A 15,840-nucleotide genomic window follows, 5' to 3' on the forward strand; every position below is an offset into this window, starting at 1 on the left:
TAGAAATCTGCCTTAAAGAAATGACCTAAATAATTCTGTGGTCTTCAGCTTGTACTACTTTTAGAAACGCTTCTCAGTAGAATGATTCTTAACCTTTCATTTGGGTGAAGGACCCTTTGAGAATCAATAAAAGCTTTGGACCATCTCACACATCATTTTGAATATAATATCATAGGTTTCATGGATTTCTAAGAGCTTAACATGAGTGGAGAGTAGCACAAAGTCAAGCTAGGTGGATTCTTGCAAAACTTAAATTCTATCACCTCAAGGTTGTAAGCCAAGAACGATGGAAGAATTTTAGATACACACTGATGTTTGAACAAGAATGGTGAGAAAGCAGAGATTTGTGTGTGAATACAGGGAGTGATGTAAGAGGGCAGGCAGAAAGGGTCCCTAGAAGTGGAGAGAGAAATTCTGCTTCCCCTAACGTACTGCATCCCTCTTTCCCTCTACTTCCCCATCTCATCTTTGTGCTCCTGTACACTTAATGCAACACTATTGGAACTTGAGACTTCAGTTTACTCTTTTTTCCTTCTAATTTTGACCCACTCTGGCAGGTGAACTTGAGACAGAAGCATTCCAAAGAAGAAACGAAAAGCACTGAGGAAGTCAGATGTGACTTTGGGTGAGTACCTACCCTCTATGGTGTTATCCCCTCATCTCTAAGTGGAAGCGATAATCACAGCCTGGCCTCTTTCACAGACTTTTGTACAGATCAAATAAAATAGTTTATGTGAAAGTATAAATGTTGAAGTGTCACTGAGAGGTAAGGAACTATTATATGGTTGTGCTGCCCTCATTATGTTGTATAATAAATATAATGGGGGTATGAATAATTTTACAGTGAATACATCCTGATGGTAAAAAATTTAATGTATACCCAAAAGGGGGTAGGCAGATAGGAGGGAAACAATATTGTAACATCCCACTGTACCAGTGGGTCTCAACCCTAGCTGCACATTAAGATTGTCTGGAGTGCTTTTAAAATAAAAACATCCTAAATGCAATGCTATATCCTGGATTGGATCCTAAAGCAGAAAAAGGACATTAGTGGAAAAACTCATGAAAACAGAATAGTGTCTCTAGTTAATGGTAGCGTAACTATTTAATTTCTTAGTTTTGACAAATGGACCATGGTTATATAAGATGTTAATATTGGGGTAAACTGGGTGAAAGGTATATAGTAACTTTTGTACTATCTTGACAACTTTTCTGTAATTCTAAAATTATTTCTCCAAAAACTATTATTTAAATAAAACAAACAATAAATATGCCTGTACATCACTCAGATGGGGGAATCATAATCCCTGGGGGATAAGTCTAGACATATATGTATTTTTGAAACTTTCCCAAGTGAGTCTAATGTACCAGAAGGGTTGAGAGAACCACTGCTCTCTCATGTTCATTATGCCATAAATACCTGAGGGACTGGAATTCTGCCTTGTTCTTTGATGTAGCCTACTACAGTGCCTGTACAGAAACCTTGTGCAAGTGTGTTCTTGCTGAATGAACCTTTATTTGCAAAAGTCTCTGCCTTGTTCTTTGATGTAGCCTAGCATAGTGCCTATACAGAAACCTTGTGCAAGTGTGTTCTTGCTGAATGAACCTTTATTTGCAAAAATCTCCTTAGTCCTCTGTAATAACAGAAGGAAAACTGAACACAAAAAATACCAGGGTAGATTTTCAGACATCTTCCCATCCAGAATAGTTTCTATTCCTGCCCCCTGTCTCTTGTTGTTTTCAGTTCATCTTCACCATTATCACCATCTTTATCATATTCCTAAAATACTAAAATTGCCACTCCATTGTTCAAAAATCTTACTTCATTCCCTATTACTTAACAAATGATATACTTCTTGGTAAGGTATGCAAAAATCTCTATGCTTTAATAACATAAGCTTTTTCATGCAAGCCTACTACTATTTTATATGGAGCCTACATTAACTATAGTTTGCCTGCCATTCTCTTGAACATGTCTTGATGTTACCCTTCTCTGTGTCACATACAGTAATGCTGCTATCCTCATCTACACAAATCCTTTTCATCTTTCAAGGCTCCATACCTGTGTAATGTTTTCAGGTCATTCCAGCAAAAAGTGAGCATTCTCTGTTTGTGTCTACCATTCAAATGGCACTAACACTTAACATTTTCTTTTTTAGTTATTTTCTATTTCCCCATGAAACTAAATTAAATCCTGCATGGGTTGTTTTATAGGTCTTCTAACCCCACAGTCCTTAACATTATGCCATCCACACAGTTAAGCATGTAATAATGATTTAATGTACATTTTGCACAAATACAATTTAAAAAGTAAAAACAGAAAATCAAAATTCAAATACAAAAGTAAACTACATTCATCACTCCAAAATATCTTTTAAGGAAATTTGTTAAAACTAACCAAAAGAGCCAACTAAAGCCTGAAAAAAATTTTGATGCTACTGTTACATTAATAATTGGACAGCATTTACAAGAAAATTAATGTAACACTTACATTTCCCCAAAATCTAAGTGTTCAGTCTTAGTCATTTATCTGCTCTTAAGACTTACATGATTTTCCACTATCCAGTCCTCTCCCCTTCTTTGTCTCTTCCCACCACTATCCTCCCCTCAACATATACACACATACACACTCACACACACCCTAGCATAATATTATCTATGTGGTAGAGCCTTAAAAAATGTTAGTTATTTCAGATATGGTCTACAAATAGAAAAAATAGTAAGTATCAATGAGCATTGTCGAAAGTTTTACAACATTTTGAGAAAGCCACGCATAAACTATTAAGCTGTATGTTCCATTGGACTACAACTTTATGGTTGAGCAATGTTAAAACAAAACATAACTATAGACATCATTTTCTGGATGAATCTCATTCATAATTGCTGGTATTTCTGGTTCTTCTGCTTTGGGTTTTTCTTTCATTTCTGTAAAATCAAATAAACAGATTCAATAAATTGTATTGGGAAAATTGACTATCCATTTGGAGGAAGAAAAACTACTTCACAACATTCACAAAAAGAAACTACAGATGGAGTAAATATTTAAACACCGTAAAGTTATAGAAATAATAGTGTTTTTAATAATCTTAGGATTCTAAGTAGAACACAGAGACCAGACACCATAAGGAAAAAGACTAGTAGGTTTGAATACCTAAAAATTAAAATTATGTATGGCAAAAACCACTATAAACAAAGTTAAACGAAATCAAAGACAACTGGAAAAATATTTGCAACATATATACAGTAAAAACTATTATTTAAAGAGATTTTTTAATCAGAAAAAGAAATCAAAAATGTTGAATGGGACAAAGATTCAAACAGACAATTCTTTTAAAAATTATATTTATAATAATCCTGAGATGTCTAGTAGCATTAATTATAAAAGGGGGTAATTAAGACCATTAGGTGAGTTTTATTTTTTAACCTATTGCTTCTTAGCCTTTTAGGTAAGATCAAATGTATTTTTTAACCTAGCAGACAGGCAAAAATTTTTTAAATGTCATAATATACAGTGCTGACAAAGGTATGAGAAAAGGCACCTGTCTTGTGTGAATTGCTACCACGTGTCTGGAGGTTAGTCTGACTGACTGTAAATCCAGACTTTAAATGTGGGTACCCTTTGGCCCAACAATTCGATTTCTAGGGATTGATTCAAAGGAAATAAGCAGACAAACTTAAGCCTCCAGTGCCTCCATTTCCTTATATTAAAAATGGGAGTTTTATTTATCCACTAGAGTTTTTAACATTGCATAAAACAATCCACATAAAATATTTAATATGGTCTGGCACATAGAAGAGTACCAGATAAATGTTAACTAAATAAATGTTATTCCCAATGATATGTATTGAACATTGTTGTAATAGTAAAACTTGGCGGTAACCTAAGTGTTCATCCTTACAGAGAGACTGGTTGACTAAATTATTGCACATACATATAGCACAGTAGCACCCAGATGTTACAAAAGACGTCATAAAGATGGCTCCAATACTTTGGTTCAATTCATTCACTTCAGAGAACAACAAAAAAAGATGGCTCCAATACATATTGTAAATGAAAACAAAAACAAGTCACAGAATAGGATGGGTACTGTCTCATTTGTTGAAACAAAACAACCTTAACATTGGAAACTGGAGATAGAAGATGATATTATAGGGGACCTTTACTTGATATTCACTTGCATGTTGCTTTATTATAATGAATACTTAATACTTTTATAATCAGCAAAAATAGATATTCCCATTTGTTTGGTTAAACAAAGCAAAAAATAAAATGAGCGTGAATTAATTGACTATATTGACCTTGCTGGGTTTAGAATGAAACTGTTCGGAATCAGGACGCTGTGTTAGTTAGAGCTGCTTCTCCAGCAGGGTATCCTGTGAATGCACGTAGCGCTTCACATGTCTGCTTTTCACTGCAATGTATTTCTTTAAAGTAGTTCCTCAAAACCGGTATTACTTAGAAACCAACTAACCCCATGTTTTTGTTACAGTCATCTTTTAGGATAAAGAGCAAATAAACTACCAAAGGGATTTCTTTAGAAAAGTTTCCTGGGGGCTGGGCGCGGTGGCTCATGCCTGTAATCCCAGCACTTTGGGAGGCCGAGGCGGGTGGATCACGAGGTCAAGAGATCGAGACCATCCTGGTCAACATGGTGAAACCCCGTCTCTACTAAAAATACAAAAAATTAGCTGGGCACGGTGGCATGTGCCTGTAATCCCAGCTACTCAGGAGGCTGAGGCAGGAGAATTGCCTGAACCCAGGAGGCGGAGGTTGCGGTGAGCAGAGATCGCGCCATTGCACTCCAGCCCGGGTAACTGATAGACTCAGTCCATTTCTTATACTCTCTACAGTATTATACAAAGAGAACTGAAGTTCTCAGTTATGTTTCTGAGGCAAGTGAAATTAAACAAAGGTTGCATTATTTTCAAAATGCTATGCTTAGGAAAAAGTTTTTCAGGAACAAATCTTGAAATAGAAAGGGCTTTTGGTAAACCTGATAAAACCTATGAAAATGAGTTCCCTAGTAACAGGATCATATTTTATACCTTTGTGCCTCCTTCAGTACCTTGTACTATGAATTTACCTGCCTTCCATTTATCAGGAAAATTAAATTTCCTAGAAAAACTTCATTCATCAAGCTTTCTTGTTAATGTAGACTTAATCATTTTTTTTAAATGTGTTGCACATAATTTGTCCTATATTGGGGTTATTTCATGGACTATAGCATCTTATAATGGATAGTGAGTATGAGTAAGTACTTACTGTACTTGCTTGCATTTTCAATTTTTTTTAACTTTTTGAAATATGCCAAGACAGACATTGGTGCATGAAAATATTGTTTACTTAAAACTAGCCAATGAAATTCATAGTATCCATTGAAATAACTGGGAATAACCCAGGATTGTCAGAGAAGATTATAAATCACTATTCTAGGGAAGATATACCTACCTTGAGGCTATAAACAGCCCTTACCTTGAGGAAAAGTATAAATATCTTTAGCATCTTCCTGGTGTGCTTTAGGATCCTGGCCTTGGGGCCCACCTGTTTCTTGGTATGGTTCAGAAAAGCATTCTTTAGGCACATCCTTATTCTTATATGTCTTAGTAGAGAGGTCTTCAGGCCTTGGTGTTTCTTGGTGTATTTCAGGTGTATTTTCTCTAAGCTGGGGTGTCTCTTGGTATGTTTCAGGTGAATATTCTTCAAGCTGAGGTGTCTCTTGGCATATTTCGGGTGAATATTCTTCAAGCCCAGGTATTTCTTGATACATTTCAGGTGAATATTTTTCAGACCCAGGTGTTTCTTGGTTTATTTCACTTGAATAGTCTTCAGAATAAGGTGTTTCTTGGATTGTTTTATGAGAGGGGGCTTTAGGCAAAGTAATTTCTTTACATGTTTTATGAGGAAGGTGTTTAGGTTCAACTGATTCTTGGTGTGTTTTTGTAGAAAGGTCTTTAGGCTCAGCTATTTCTTGTGTTTTAGGAAAAAAGCCTTCTGTCTCAGCTCTTCCTTGATCTGCTTCATTGTATTCCTCTGTTTCTGCTGGGTTTTGGTCTGTGTCAAGGATATAACCTTTAGGCACATCTGGTTTTGGATATGCTTGAAGAGAGCATCCTTCCAGGTCAGTTGGGTCTTCAGATGTTGGACAAGGAAGGACTTTGGGTACAGCAGCTTCTTGGCACATTTTAGGAGCCAGATCTTCTCGTTTAGCCATATCTTGGTACATTTTGAAAGGATGGTCTTGAATTACAGCTATTATTTGGCATGTGTTAGGAGAGATGTCTTCAGGTTCAGCCATGTCTTGACATATTTTGGAAGAATTGCTTTGAAGTCCAGATATTTCTTGGTACATTTTAGGAGAGAGGTCTTCAGGTTCAGCCACATGTTGGCGTGTTTCAGAAGAATGGTTTTGTACTGCTATATCTTGGTACTCAGAAGAATTCTCCTGATGTATATTACCTTCTTGACATATTTCAGAAAAACGTTCCTCAGGCACAACTTTCTGGTGAGGGGCTACTGAAGGAAATACTTTGGTTATACTCCTCGGTGGCTCAGTTTTTTTCTCTATAGGTGTCAGTGCTTTCTCCACTATTTCCTTTTCTATCTGTGACTGAGGCTCCACCTTCAATTCTGTATTTTGTTGTCTCTTTCTGCCTCTTTGATTTCCTTTTCCTGTTCTCTGCTGCTTGCGTTTTTTCTGTTCTCTGCCGAGAGATCAGAATTAGTGTCAATAATGGTGCTACAGAATTCAAATAAATGCTGTAATAACAGTGCCAGGTCCCCCACTGCCTTGTTGCACAAGGATCATGAACTAGTCACTTAATCTCTCTAGGCTTCAATCTCTTTGTTTGTAAAATGAAGGAGCAGAGCTAGATGTTCTCAATTCTTAGGAGAGGGAATGTTTCTCCAGGACTTCTTGGCGTTGATGCCTTGCTTACCTGGAACCCTCTTGGTGGAGCTTGGTAGTGTGTGTGTGTGTGTGTGTGTGTGTGTGTGTGTACGCACATGTTATAGCATGTTCTTAAAATTTGGTTATGGAAAATAAATAATTCTCATTACAGATTAATAGACTGGCATTCTGGTTTATATATGAGTCTCTTTGCATTTAGTCTGTGTATGTTACTTCCCTACCCCTGAGTAAACTCATACAATTTTGGCACAACTCCTCGTCTGTGCAGCCTGCAGGTGGATGCTGTAGATGGCTTGATTAACAATACATTGTCTAGTGTGAAGAATTCTAAGTTGCTACAGTACATTTCAAATGAGGTATACTGTAAATGGGTCAAAAGCTGCAAAAATACTTCTTGAAGTTAAGAACCCTGGTAGATGGGCATTAGTGGCCATATTATACCTATCCCTAATTAATAGATTAAAGATCTAGAAGATGAAAGGATATGCATAGAAATTGCAGCCAGTGACAAATTGTTAGGCACTGCAAATATAGGCAAATACAGATGGCTAATACAGATGGGCTGGGGGCTGGGGGAAGTACTATAAATAATCATTTCATCGTTTTTCTAAATCTACTGAAATTCTGTTTCATGCTACCTGCTCCATGGAGCCTTCTCTAACAGACAACAGGACTAAAATGCTCTCCCAGCCTAGCACTCCTATAGGATTTATTGTGAGTACCATGCTAAAGGCAAGGAATGTAGGCTGTCTCATACTGCAGTTATTTCTGAATAAACTATATTTCTTTTAGTAAACATTTTAGACATTCTTTGGAGATAAAAAACAGTGTTTTTTATATCGTAGGCTGTCTCATACTGCAGTTGTTTCTGAATAAACTATATTTCTTTTAGTAAACATTTTAGACATTCTTTGGAGATAAAAAACAGTGTTTTTTATATCTTTATAATGCCCATCATTCCATGCGTATTTAGAAAAATTATACCCTGTTCCATTTTTTGTGTATGTTTGAAATTTCCATTGTAAAAAAGTTTTTTAAAAAGACTACTTTACCAAACACAGTTTGAAGTCAATATCAAAAAAGGATATGTGTTCACTTCTAATATAAGGCTATGGAAAAAAAGGAAAAAGAAGATATAGATAAAACAGTCAAAAATAACATTGAAAATTGTATTTAAAAGGAAATCTAAAGATGATGATTATGGCATCTCAGTATTGCTACAAGTGACAAGATAAATTATAAAGTTCTTGTAAATTTTTTGAAAAAAGGTATGAATAGCATATCCAAATTCCTTAGGAAACACATTTTTTTTCTTAGCTATTCAATATGTAGATCTCTATATGAGGAGATCTGAGTAATATAATAGTCCATGTTCTACCCTGGTAGTTTTTCAAAAAATACCTCTGTGGCCTAAACTTTAGTCTGTACTCTCTCATGATTGTGGGCAAGTCACTTAACCTCCACATGCCTTGGTTGCCTTGTAAGTGAAGTGAGGTAAATAATATCTGCCCAATTTCATGTGGTGGTTATAAAATTATATATCATAACTTACATGAATGAATTATTCAAATATAAATTAGTACTCTAATATGAATATATGAAACACTTTTAGTGCTTCTGTATGTCAGGCACTGTTTAATTTATTTTGTTATCTCATATAATCTTTACATCAATCTATGAAGTAGGTAGTATTATTTTCATTTTGCAAATGACAAAACTGAAACAGAGGCGTTGAGTAACTTGCCCAACACTTGTATTTAATAATCAAGCCATATACATCATCCACCTGCAGGCTGCACAGACGAGGAGCCGTGCCTGGATTGCAGGCCTAGAAATTCGATTGTATGAGTTTGCTCAGGGGTAGTGAAGTAACACAGACTAAACGCAAAGAGACTAGTGTATAAACCAGAGTGCCAATCTATTAATTTATAATGAGAATTATTTATTTTCCATATATTTCCAAGGGCTCTGGCTACAAAACAGGGGAGCCAGGCTACAAATCTAGTCACTCTGGCTTTAATACTCAAGCTCATAATCATGCACTCTGCTGCTTCTGTCTGAAACTAATAAAGCTTCACTGTATGGTATGTTTTAGTGAGAAAAGAGGGCACAGGCCTTAGCATTATAGAGATGTATCACCAGAGCAAATCCAGTCAATTGCTGACAGGCTCGCCCAAGGTGTTATCCACTTGAGCGAATACCCTCAGCCCAGCAAGCCCAGAAACCTGATTCTGTTAGCACACTGAAACTAGCTTCTTTTATCAGGGGCAGATCTCATCAATCAGATTTAAGGAGACTGACCTATAAACCTAAAGACCAATTTTTAAATGACCAGAAATACAAAGACACATAGTAGAAAATACCTGGGCTGGCTGGACACAGTGGCTCATGACTGTAAGCATTTTGGGAGGCTGAGGTGGGCGAATCACTTGAGGCCAGGAGTTCCAGACCAGCCTGGCCATATGGTGAAACCCCATCGCTACTAAAAAATACAAAAATTAGCTGGGCAAGGTGGCAGGCACCTGTAGTCCCAGCTACTTAGGAGGCTGAGGTATGAGAATCACTTGAACCTGGGAGGCAGAGGTTGCAGTGAACAGAGATCAGCCACTACACTCCATCCTGGGCAGCAGAGTGAGACTCTGTCTCAAAAATGAATGAATGAACAAACGAACGAAAGAGAGAGAGAGAGAAAGAAGAAAAAAAGAAAAAAAAAGGGAAAGAAAATACCTGGGCACTGGGCTTGCAAACAAATGCACTCTCTCTGTAGGTAAGTACTTAGGAAGCCAAGTAATGATTGGAAGATTGCTTAGTGGGTATGGAATTTGGGAGCTAACTGGATAATTTTCAATAGAGTTACAGAAGGACCGTAGTACAGAAGTTTCTACTATAAAATAATACATGTATTCCTAAAAAAACTCACTTTCTGCAAAATCATCCTCTATAAAGACACAGTGGTTATGGAGGTGCGGCAAATAGGCTTGGGACAAATGATTCAAAACCTATGCAACATTTTAACTAAAACAATAATTGGTACCAGGAGAGAGAACTTGGATGGTTCAGACAAGCGGCTTACTGTGGTGGGAGGCTGCCTCAGGGGATAGTAAATGCAAATATAGTGTAATTGCGGGCTTGAAGCTGCTGAGACCTGACCTCTGAGCCAGCAGGGGTTGCCGTTCAGTTGGGCACAGGAGGGAAGTGCAAGCTGTCACTTGGTGGAGAGCTGTGCAAGGCTGGTGTTGTGCATCTCTGGGGAGGGAACCCTGGATGCCGGCTGAAAAGAATCCTGCCTATACAGCAGCCAAGCTGAAAGCTTTTTCTTTCCAGCTGAAAGCTGTAATTCTCTTCCTACTATTCTAGCTCCTTTTGATTAGGAAAAAAAATCATGAACCAACAAAACTCCTGTATTATACTGACATCATTCTTCTATTTACCAATTGCATGTGAGCTTGGTGTTATAGAAACATCTGTTGTAACAGAACAGACAGTGCTCAGTCCATGGTGGGGTTTGTGGGATTGGAAAATGTCCTTTCATAGGACAAGTGTTTTGCTTAAATTAGTGGTTCTCAACTGGGGGTGATTTTGCCTGTCTCCCCCCCACACCACCACTGGAGACATTTTGTTGTCACAACTGGGGTAGAAGGTGCTACTGACATCTAGAGGCCAGAAAATACTATAAAACATCTGCAGTGCACAAGACAGCCCCACACAACAATTCTTCCCATAGTGTCAGCAGTGCCAAGGTGGAGACACTTTGGCTTAGATGGATGCTGCACTGTTGGCTCTTTGGGCTCCCCTCCCAAGCAAGCAAGTCCCCAGTTGTCACAATCGTATTTGAAATGGATGCAATTAGATGCCGCCTAATTTATAATCACACTCTTGTATTCCCTTCCTGTGTTTACGTACAGGTAAACATATAGGTGATCTAAACTCTGTGTCACTCATTTACAGCAAATGTTTTGGCTTACTCCATGGAGAGTTAATCATACTCATTCAGTAAAAATTTAGCTAATAGAAAGCTTGGAGAACAATCTTGGAGGCTTCTTCAATGATGCTTTCCACTCCCAACAAGATGCTTCTATGTTTATATTACCATAGGAGCTAAATGCCGGGCTTCTCTACAATATAATTTGGTTGCTCAGTGCTTTAATTAAAAGAGACCAGGGAAAAAAATCTGTTCCCACCATTTTACCAGCTGTGTGTGTGACTTTCGGCAAGAGATTTAATTCACTGGAGGCTTAGTCTCTTTTTTTCTGTAAAATAGGGATAACAATGCCTGATTTACAGGATCGTTGGAAAGATAAAATACAGCAATGTAAAAGTGCACAGCACTACTTGATGCATAACATCTTCAATAAATATATTAGTTCCCTTTCCCTTGTGATGCTGCCATACCCAAATAGCCATAGTGACGTTTCCTTTTCTTGCACTTCGGCTTTTCTTTTCCTAAGTCGTTCTCTGTTTCTCAAACTCCAGGTTCCAATGACTTCTGTAATAAAATGAAAGTTATTAGAGAAAGTGATGAACTGTGGTGTTTATCAGCAAAAGTCCTGCAGTCAAGTAGCAGAATCTCTATGCTAGGTTTTCCTCCTAGCTTTTTGAAGACAAGGACTACATCTCATTTATCCTTGTATCGCTGGAGAAAGCCTGGAAGCAGACATTCAGCAAATCTTTTTGAATGAAAAGGTCAGAGACCTACTCATACAGAGTATTTGTACATAAATGTGCTACCAACCTATTAATTTCTTCAAAATAATTTTACATATTGTACAAATAATGAAAAAAGCAGCCATATTTTGCTGTCTTTAACATGATAATTTGTTTTCATTTTATACTCATTTCTGTCCATTACTTTTATTATACAAAGTTGTAAGAATAGCATACCACAATTTTATCTTTTTATTAACCTAACATTATATTAGAACTATTTTCCATGATGTAGTCTTCATAATGATAATTTCGATGACAATATAATACATAATCTAGTTGATGTACTCTCATTTACCCAGTGCTTTCTCTTGGATTGAACATGTAGGTTGTTGCTAGTAATCTTTGCCTTGTATATCAAATTATAATAAGCATAGTCATTGCATATAGCTTTTCTTTTGGATTTTTTCCTTAGAATGGTGTTTCTTCAAGTTCTTTGGAAAATTAAGGGTATGATCAAAAAAGTTTCTGCTGCCAAATAAGGTAGAGAAAAATTAATGAGTCTTTAATGTAGAGCTTCCTAGAGCCTGTGAAGTGATGCACATCTGCACTGGGACCTCTGAAGGATAGAGCATGCCCCTTGAACCAGGGTACCTCTTGTTCTTGGGATAAGGTTTCTTTATAGAGAAAAATTATACCTTTATTTTACCAACATCTAATTAAAGTTGACATTTCCTTCAATTATGAATGTAGATAATAAACCACAGTAGTTTTGGCAGTATATGACTTTTTTTTCCTTCAACTTTTAAGTTCAGGGGTACATTTTCAGGATGTGCAGGTTTGTTATATAGGTAAATACGTGCCATGGTGGTTTCCTGCACAGATCATCCCATCACTTTGGTGTTAAACCCACCATCCATTATCTGTTCTTCCTGATGCTCTCCCTCCCCCACAGTATACGACTTTGTCCCTATTAAGAAATCACATATTTTTTATATAATATTGCTATTGTTGCAGATACCTTAAAATATCACTTACTGGCTATAATTTATTTGACTTGATACTATTATTATTACCTACCACTGGATATTGTTATCTAATGCATCTATAAATAATCGTATATAGATTACTATATCACAATTTTTAATTTTGATATTTGTATCTTAATATAATTATTTCCTTTGTAATTTTATATATTTAATTTTATGCCTTTAAAACTTTTATTCAAAGAAGGGGCCTATGGGTTCATCAGAATGCCAAAAAGATCCGTGGAGGAAAAAAATTTTAAAACAATGTCTTAGAGTATCTGAAGGCCTAAGGTTCCACAAAACATTTTGAGAAATGCTGCTTTAGGATAGATCCAAGGACTGAGATTAGTGAGTCAAAAGAATGAGCAGTGTTATAGCTCTCACCACTTATTGCCAGATTTCTTTCCAAAAGTTTGACCAAATTTATGCTACCATAGAAATGTATGAACTCACTTGTTTTACCGCAACCATCTAATGAAATTATTGGATGAACTACCCAATGAAAGTATTGGGTAGTCTCATTAGCTTTCATTTAAGTATATTTCCTTTTTTTTTGGCCAGATCCACTGCAAAGAGAAAATTATCATACCCCAAATTCTTCCCAATAGCCACCAGCCCTTAAGGTATTTTTCATTACCTGGAGAATGGTTCTCTTCTTGAAGAGGATCAAGTATCTGATGGTGCTTCAAATAAGATTGGTCCTTTCCGAAATCCATCTTGCTGTAATACCTTCCTGCTATTTTGGTCTGACTTCCACAAGCAGTCTAAACGCTTTTTAAAAATATCAAAAACAACTAACACTTAAAAAAAAAAAAAACACACACACACACACAAGCTTGCTTGTCACTTGACTTCCCGCCTAAAAGTTTTATCTGGCTGGACCACAACTTCAGGCTAATTCTACTTTCTTTATCACACTGCACAGGTGTGAGTAGGGGAAATGGCGGGTGCCAGCAACCTCTAGCATAGGTTGCTATTTATACAGGGAAACTCTCTGGCCACAGCCTGGCATGGCACAGCCTCCAGTCAGCACTCTTTTGGTTCTATCTGCCAGGAAGTGTCTGGATCCGATGTTCCTTTTACAGACGGAGGTGGCTTGGTATAGAACACAATGTAGGCTCCAACCAGCTCAGTGGCCCAGGGCAAGTCACCTCCCTTTTCTATGACTCTCTTTCTGCATTTACAAAATGAGTAAATAATTTCTGTCTTGCCTAATTCATACAGTTCTTGTGAAAGTGAAAATAATGGATGTGAAAATGTTTAGAAAGTATGATATATGTTAATCTTACATGGTTTCCTGTATGTGGATTTTTTCACCTTAATCTGTTGCAAAATAATGTACAATTTTGCTGTGTATGCTGTTAGACTTCGATAAGAAATAGACATAAAGAACCAAGTTAGAAATTCACAGTAATTTTGTACCCTTTTTTGCTTACTAAATCATTCACAAGTGACTCAAGATAACTAGTGAAATCCATTGTTACTCATATAGGGGAAGGTAAAAAATTATTTCTTAATGAAAATATCACCACATTGTATCGCAGAAATTAAGTTAAGATCATCAAAGGAAACATCCTGTCTCCAAGCAGTCACCCCATTTTGGAAGACAAGGAGCCACAGACTACTATGGTTCAACTAAGGAAGAAACCCTGAGCACCTCCTCATACAGGAAGCCAGTATGGGAGATGCAGGGTTAATATGTGTGTTCATATTCAGATTGAAGTGAGTTTGAATTCCAGTGTTGGCATTCCCTAATTCAGTGACCTGAGGCAAGTTAGATAGCCTTCGAGTTAATTTACCTATTTATAACATGGGGACAATATTGGTATCTACCTCATAAAGTTACTGGGATACCTAAGTCCACTAATCCATATGAGGCATTTTATGTGTGCTTAGCATGTTTAACTTGGTCAATAAATGTTAGCTACCAATAAAAATACAGTAACCAGATTTTGGTAAACCAAGTTGTAGTTTAAATGCACTAAAGAAAGAGAAAATCTGAAAAGAATTCTTTATAAAGAAAGACCTTTGTAATGTGAATAGACGCCCACTACTTCCATGGAGTCTTAACACATTGGAACAGGAAGAGCCCCAAATCATGTAGTCCCTCCCTATTTTATATACAAAGAAACTGAGAACCAAGGAAGAGAGTTGCCTATACTTATTACTTATTGCCAGCAGCATCTCTTATGGATTAGGAGATAGGTTATCATTTTGTGTGCTTAATCTTTCCTGGGTATAAAAATGTGTGTATGATGTAAACATATTAGAGAAACAAGCTATCAGATACACTGAAGGGTATCAAGAATGATATAACAAACACCCAAGTATCTGCCATTAAAATTTAACTTGGTTTTTAATTACTAAATTCTAATGTTTAGCTTTACCTCTCTCAGTTCCCTGGTCTTTTTCTTAAGTAAATCTCTGTATCTGAAAATCCAGATAACTTCAGGGAGCCTACTCAAAGGAATCCTGCGTAGAACAGCAGGCATTCTTTGTAATTTATCTCCTGAAAATTTTAGATTATCAGATGTGGGGTTTAAAGATCTCAAAGTAACTTTAAAAATTAGAAAATAGTGTCTTTTAAATATTGGTCCCTTTACTTGATATATTTTAATTCTTACTAGTTAGGTTGTTTCTTTACATTAGGATAGTTTAATAAAATAACATTATAGAATCCCTCTGGGACACCTTCAGAGAATGCAGAGGTACTTCTTGAATAAAATTATCCTTACTCAGAGCTTATAACACCCAGTTCAACAATTCAGCAAATTTTATTTAATGCCTTCTCTGTGCTACATACTGAGCAAGGCTGTGAGGCTATAGAGTTGGATGGTGCAGTCCCTGAGCTCTGTGTCCTGTAGACTCATAGAGGAGAAGGTATGTACATCTGTATTGTAAGGAAATAATATTTAGATTCTTTATATCCTGTTATGATGTACCTAAGTCGATTCCACCCCTGCCCCATGTTCGCTGTATCTAGAAGCAGAGTGTGGAGGGACTGTAAGAGGGTGGGGTTTCAAGTTAACAGTAAATTGAAGGTAATACTGGGTGGAGGGAGCCAGTGGAGAGATACTTTGGAGCAAACTAGATTGGAAGTCAGGCAAGGTGTCTCTGGCATGATAAACAGGCCAGAGCGGGAATTTGAGACAGAAATAGCCTACAGTAAGTTTACAAACCATAGTTCATGGTCTGGTCTCTCTGTAGAAAACTATAGTTAGAAATTTAGTTAGAATTCTCTAGCTAGAATTTCCAGAATG

At 36.8% G+C, this 15,840-nt stretch overlaps 1 protein-coding gene across 1 annotated transcript; it reads right to left on the bottom strand.

The window, feature by feature from the left end:
- Window positions 1-2,257: 2,257 nt before the first annotated feature.
- On the bottom strand, window positions 2,258-13,556 carry HEMGN (hemogen). Its single transcript, XM_032240156.1, has 4 exons — window positions 13,218-13,556; window positions 11,301-11,394; window positions 5,474-6,702; window positions 2,258-2,925 (listed from the first exon to the last, which is right to left on the bottom strand). Exons 1-4 carry the CDS (start codon window positions 13,294-13,296, stop codon window positions 2,828-2,830), a joined length of 1,500 nt encoding a protein of 499 aa, XP_032096047.1. The 5' UTR covers window positions 13,297-13,556; the 3' UTR covers window positions 2,258-2,827.
- Window positions 13,557-15,840: the final 2,284 nt, after the last annotated feature.

Source organism: Sapajus apella, unplaced genomic scaffold (assembly GCF_009761245.1).
Source record: "Sapajus apella isolate SASKATOON/1434 unplaced genomic scaffold, GSC_monkey_1.0 scaffold46, whole genome shotgun sequence".
NCBI lineage: Eukaryota > Metazoa > Chordata > Mammalia > Primates > Cebidae > Sapajus > Sapajus apella.